The following is a 6,232-nucleotide window of genomic DNA, read 5'->3' as shown; positions in this document are numbered from 1 at the left end:
TCAGTCAAAAAGCTCCAGTCACAAAGGAGAAAAATCTGATGTAATATAAGAAAATGCAGAGAGAGGATTTATAAAGGAATTGGGGATGTAGCTCATGAAATTATGAAACAACAGTAATTCCACAGTCCTTCAGGAAACAGAAGAATAAGCTGTTCACTAAATAGCTGACTTTTGGTTACTTGATTTCATTGTTGGGATTGAGAATTGTTAAAAGATTTGTCTGGAATTCATAATGTAGACAAATTTGCATGTAAGTTTACACACAAAATGGAAACCGGGCAGCTAGGAAACAGGCAGGTCTGGGTTAAGTTCCTCATTGCATATTTCATTTTCGCTTGCGTGATTCTTGCTCACACGTACCCAGAGTCCTTTCAGAGAAATCTATAATTATCTTTTCAAGATGAAGGATTGGGTTTATTTAGCTACGATTACGGTTGCACAATCACTCTTTTCTTTTCACTTAAATGAGGGGCAAGCAGGCACGACAGGGGACATGAGAGCTCTCCCTTAGGCAGCAAGGACATGGAGATGTTGTCCACCCATCCAATTACCCACCTGGCTTCTTTAAAAGCTGCTGCATCCTCTGAATTTTGCTTTGAAGCAAGATCTGCCTGCTTCGTGGTGTATTTATCAGAACAGTCATCTTAGATCGCTCGATTGCTATCGTGGTGTTTTCTGGCATTGGAGGACCTTTTTCTCTGCCTCCTCCATTTTAATGAGTCATTCCAAACTATGTGCTTGCTTCTAGACAAAAAACCAAAACAAACCAAAAACCCAACAAACCAACATGGAGGAATAATTACCTTTTTCATTCAGCAGCTAGTGTTCGGTTTACAGACATGGAATGACATACTCTGCTTTGTAGTGAGATGGTAACATCAGACTGATAAAAGCAGAAACTGGGTCACGCCCATCCTTGCAAGTTATCGGTCACATTGTTTAATAAGTTCCAGGCAGTTACACCTGAGCAAACTCAGTGAAGGTCGTGGCTTTACACAAATACTGCTGAGGCCCTAACTGGAAAATAGTGGAGCCTTTTGCAGAAGTAGCTGAGAGCAATTTTACCTGCAGGACGATGATGTTTGAACAAGCAAGGACTCACTGCAGTTCTCAGAGCTGATGGCATGCTGTGAGGTTGGCAACACAGAAAAGCAGCTGTTTGAAGTTGGATAACTCTGACACAGTGAGGAAGGACACGAGTACCGGTCCTCCCAGCTCACCAGAGCTGGCTGATGCTTGTCTGACCTGAGTGAAATGGTGAAGGGACTGAAAGCAGCAGAAAACTCTTGACTCCTGTGAGCTTCCTGCTGGGTTAGCTGAGCTAGCTCACTGAGGGCCAGACTAGCTGGTGGAACTGTATAGCCAGGAACAGGGTGGGGGAAGAAGGCTGCCTTCTTTCCTAGCAGCAAGTTGATTTAGATCAAACATGTGAAACTGCACTTTAAAAACTTTCGCAGGTGATGCTGCCCTTTACAGTTGTGAGGCTATGTAGGTGGTCCATTAACAATCACATCAGTCTGAGTAATGTCTGCGCAGAGAACAGAGAAGCAACTATCAGCATGAAACTGCATGGCAGGAGAGGCAGTTCTCATTCCTCAACTGGGAAATAACCAGCTTCATTTTCAGCTCTTGCATAGGTTGAAGGCACTAATTAGACTCGTGCTCTCAGCAGCGCGGGCTCTCCAGCGAAGCTCCACATGAACCACTCCTGGTCAATACTGCGCCACTGCTGCTGCAAGGCTGGCAGGCTCAGGTCAGAGACACGGGTGCCATCTTGCAGGCACACACACAGCCTGTGCCCCAGAGCAGCCATAATCTGAGTCCGGCATGTGCGGGGCAGACAGGGGGAGAAGGTGACGCGTTATCTGAGGGAGCAGGAGGCCGCGGTGGCCTGCCGCCAGCTTGCCTCAGGGAGCCATGCCAGCACCTCAGCCTGAGCAGCAGGCGCCAGCTCCGGCCTGGTGCAGGACTTCGTCTAGATAATAGAAGGGGTCGTTGGAAATTAAAGGGAGGAACGCATGCTGCTTGGAGAGTGACAGGTCCGCGAAGGCGCAGGGCCGCGGTGAGAGGGGCAGCTCCAGCTCCCACCCCGCCGCGAGCGCCATTTCCCTGCCCAGGTGCTCCTTCTCGCCCCGCCAACCCGGCATCGGGCCCTGGCCAATGGCAGCTCACAGCGCACGTGCACAGCCCCCCCCCCCCCCCCTCCAGCCAATGAGCGTGTCCCTGTCCCACGTGGCGATGTGCGCGAGGCCTCCGCCGCGAGCGCTCCGTCTTTGTTGGCGGCTGAACCCACCCCCTGCTCCCCGCCGTGCCGGGGAGGGGCGAGAGTCCGCCACTGCTCCGATCACGTGACGCAGCCTCGCCTTGCGGGAGATGGCGGACGCGGATGTAGACCATGTAGTCCCTCCTCGGCGGCCCCATCGTCGAGTGGTAGCTTTTGTTGGTGGCTTCCGCAATTAATCTGTAGCAGAACGGAAGCAGAAAAGTCCAGAAAGATAGGCTAGAGGCCGCCGGACGCTGGTGAGAGGCAGGTGACTCTTGGCGGAAGGACATATTACAGCCGGATCTTGTTTTGCTGAACCCGCTTCCTATATAAAGGCGGCAGGCGGGCGGTGCCACCTCATTGTGCGTCTGTGGTAGAGAAGGTTCATGGTGTTGGTGTCTGTGCGCGCAGCACCTTCCCGCGCGGCGCGGACCGGAGCAGCCACCCCTCCCCTGGCCGCCATGGCTCTTTAAGGGCGGCAGGGCCAGCGGCGGCATCGGCCAGTGCAGCGGGCGCAGCAGCAGCGGCGGCGGCCTCAGCACATCCCCGGCATCTGCAACCATGGCGTGAGTGTTGTGTGTGAGGGACGGGCGTTCCCTCTTCTGCATGTTGCTAGTTGCCCTGTTTTTTGCCTTTAAGTGGGCTTCGGGGGCGGCTTTGTCCCCTTATGGTAATGGCTGTTATGTCCGGGGAAAGAAGTACCTGGATAATAAGAAGGGGGGGGTGGGGGGTGGGAAGGGGTATCCTTTTTCGGGCTTAATCTTCCCGGAGGCGGTGGGTGTCAGAAATGACAGGAAATGCCATTTTAGGAGAAATAATAAGAAATTCCCGTGTCTCGTTCAAGAAAACTTGATTCCCAGAAGTTTGAAATTTTTAAATTTCATAAGGTTTTCGTAGGAGTAAGAGGAGTACATCCCTAGGGAGGGTTTCTTTACTTCGCGTGGGGGAATGCTTCTGTGGCGGGGGGGGGGGGGGGGGGGAGCGAAAAGGTCATGTGTGTGACACTCGATTCGATTTTTCACACAAGACCCCCTCGTTTCGTAAGTAGGCTTATTCCCGAGAGATCCATTGTACTTTTACACTCCGTCTCCAGCACTGCACCGTCGGTCCTTGGCGCGGCTCAGCCCCGCGAAGGCGCCCGGTGCCGGAGCCGCGGTGGAAACGTGGCAAGATACAAAATGGCGGCCGCTGCCTGGGTGGGGAGAGGGACGCGGCGGGATCACGAAATGGCTGCGGCTGCCGGCGGGGGCGTGAGTCACGGCGGCGAGTGGGTGGGGCCGGCGGCGGCAGTGCCCGTATTTGGGCATGAGGAAGCCGGGCGGCTCTCGGCGCGGCGCTCGCACCTGGAGCCTGCGGCTGGCTCGGGCTCGCCTTCAGCAGGAAATTAAAAGCGTAAAGATGTTACGTTGCAGGCAAACAGCAGTCCCAAAAATGGAGAAGTCATACAAGTCTGTAGTTCCGCCATACATCCTGAAGTGATACTGCTTTAAAAAGGCTACTGTGTTGGTCAAACAGTACTGATGAATTCAAGTTTTATTTGCAGGTTTTTCAAGGCACCGCACAGCAGCATTGCTGTAGTCGACAAAAAGACCCTCTACGTGTCTACATCCTTCGACATCAAAGCATTAAAAACTGACGAAGATGAGCCTCTTGAACAACGAGATGCTGTTGGGGGATTCGTTATCCCCCTTCAGCCAGCCGTGTTCGGTGGCTGAGGAAAGTCTGGGACTCCTAGATGACTACCTGGAGGTGGCCGAGCCCCTCAGTTCGCATGGGTTCTCCAGCGACAAGGCTAAGGCAGTCTCCTCCAATTGGCTTGCTGTGGACAGTTTAGGCAACACCATAGATAGCAGCCAGGGTAAGGTATTATTTATTTGAATAAAGTGCATCGGTTAGAATGACACATTAAGTAACATTCTGGTTAAAAAAAAATTACTAGGTTTTCATAAATGTGAAGGTAACTTTACATGCATACCTCCGCTTTGAAAGCGTGTGTACCACATTGCTTACACAATAGAGAATTACTGGTTACTGGACTGGCATATGGTAAAGTGACACTTCTGTTGCCATTTTAGTAACATACCAACTGTTAGGGTACTACTCCCTGGCAGAGGTCCCAAGAAATAAACGTGGCTGTATGTTTCAAATGGCCCTGAATTCTTCTGGAGTTGGAGTAAGAGGGATGGAATGTTGGAACAGCTGACAGTTTGCATTGTACCCTCCAGTCTTCTGCAGCTAAATAAGAATAAAATTCTTACGGTTTAATTTTTTGTACCAATATGAGAGAGAGGGAAGATGTTAAAAGATAAGCTTCTAGATCATTTTTAGAAGCTTGAATTGCATTGGTTGCTGGTTTACTGAAATGGTAATTTATTTATTGTGCAGAGGATGCCTTCTCTGGCATGGAGTGGATGGTGGAGAAGATGGATCTGAAGGAATTTGATTTTGATGCCCTGTTAGGTATGGAACATCTGGAAGCCACCGTCTCACCAGACGAGCTGATGGCCACGTTGGAAGACACGTGTGATCTCCTATTTAACCCTACCATCCAGGAATTTCACAACAAGGAACCTCCACTGATAACTGACCTAATCACCCATCTCCCCGAATCTCCAATCGGAGCAGATCCGATGGCCCCATTGGCTTCCCTTTGGTCTTTTCCCCTCTCCCCAGGGTCTCTGACTTCCACTCCAGACCATTCATTTAGTTTAGAACTAGGTAGTGAAGTGGATGTTCTGGAAGGAGAAAGAAAACAGGAGGGCCCCACCTTTGTGGTAGTGATCACCAAGTCTGAGAAAGAGGAGGAGAACCATTCTGATGATAGTGGAATATGCATGAGCCCAGACTCCTACCTGGGAACACCCCAACATAGTCCTACCAATTCAGTTGGATTCCCCAATGACAACCAGTTCCCTCCAGATGCCAACTGTGGCTCTGTGCGGTCCAAACCGTATGATCATCCTGCAGAGAAGGTAGTGTCAGCCAAGATAAAAGGAGAAAAGAAAATAGATAAGAAACTGAAAAAGATGGAGCAGAATAAGACAGCTGCCACACGTTACCGGCAGAAGAAAAGAGCGGAGCAGGAGGCACTGTCTGGGGAGTGCAGAGAGTTGGAGCAGAAGAATCAGGCCCTGAAGGAGAAAGCAGATTCCCTTAGTAAGGAAATTCAGTACTTAAAAGATCTGATTGAAGAGGTCCGCAAGGCCAAGGGCAAAAGAGCTAGAGTCCCCGAGTAGGGTAGTCAGCAGCGTCTGTGTGCATGTATATAAGCTTGCTGCTAAAGCTGTGTATTGCTACTGCCTAATAAATTATTTTATAGTAAACTTGCAATTCTGGTGTGAGGTAACTGGGTACGTGTAAAACAAGATCGTTTACACCACAGCTGGGTGGTGTGAACACAAGCACTGTGAGCTGTTGGGTTTACTCCAGAGAAGAATGCAGTGCAATACAGTGCTACTGTGTGCTGCTTGTTCCATGGGACAATGGATGAAAGTGCTTTGAATCTTTCCAGTTAATATAGTGGCTTGTTGACCACATACTGTTTATGTTTGAGTGGTGATGTATTGGATACATACACTGAAGGTGGGGGGGGGGATCACACTGAGGTACCCCAAGTTCTTCAGTAGTGAAGATGTTCCATTTGAAGAATTTAACTTGGGAGAGTCTGTGGAAGATCAGCAAAAGACTAGATGTTGGGAGGGTTTTCAGACTTTGCAGACCTGAACATCTGGAAGGAGGTGAATGGTCCAGGGTACAAAACATTAAAAAAACCCTAGTTGTGAACATAAGTTGGAAGAAATGGACAGCTTGCTTGGAGTTTGCTCCAGAACAAGTAATGGCACTGTTGAACTGGCTGTTTTTTTTCTCATCTCCCTGTGGGGTCACCAAGTGTCTGAAACGTGAGCAGGAGGTGCCTTTTCTGACTTGCACCAGTGAGCCTGGGGTAGGGGCTACCTTCATGCTAGGATG

The 6,232-nt window shown here is 50.0% G+C and overlaps 1 protein-coding gene across 1 annotated transcript; it reads left to right on the top strand.

Moving 5' to 3' along the window:
• The first annotated feature begins 2,360 nt into the window (after positions 1-2,360).
• ATF4 (activating transcription factor 4) lies at positions 2,361-5,593 on the top strand. Its single transcript, XM_086611058.1, has 3 exons — positions 2,361-2,829; positions 3,807-4,121; positions 4,649-5,593. The coding sequence occupies exons 2-3, from the start codon at positions 3,905-3,907 to the stop codon at positions 5,497-5,499; spliced, it is 1,068 nt and encodes a 355-aa protein (XP_086467184.1). The 5' UTR covers positions 2,361-2,829; positions 3,807-3,904; the 3' UTR covers positions 5,500-5,593.
• Positions 5,594-6,232: the final 639 nt, after the last annotated feature.

This window comes from Tauraco erythrolophus, chromosome 4, assembly GCF_009769465.1.
Source record: "Tauraco erythrolophus isolate bTauEry1 chromosome 4, bTauEry1.pri, whole genome shotgun sequence".
Lineage (NCBI taxonomy): Eukaryota > Metazoa > Chordata > Aves > Musophagiformes > Musophagidae > Tauraco > Tauraco erythrolophus.
Note: the sequence above shows the minus strand (reverse complement) of the source record. Positions and strands in the feature narration are given on the sequence as shown.

Bases quoted from the DNA above. Each gene is read 5' to 3' on its own strand.
- ATF4 (XM_086611058.1), top strand. From the start codon at position 3,905: ATGAGCCTCTTGAACAACGAGATGCTGTTGGGGGATTCGTTATCCCCC. The intron at 4,122-4,648 runs GTAAGGTATTAT...TTTATTGTGCAG, and splicing joins CACCATAGATAGCAGCCAGG to AGGATGCCTTCTCTGGCATG.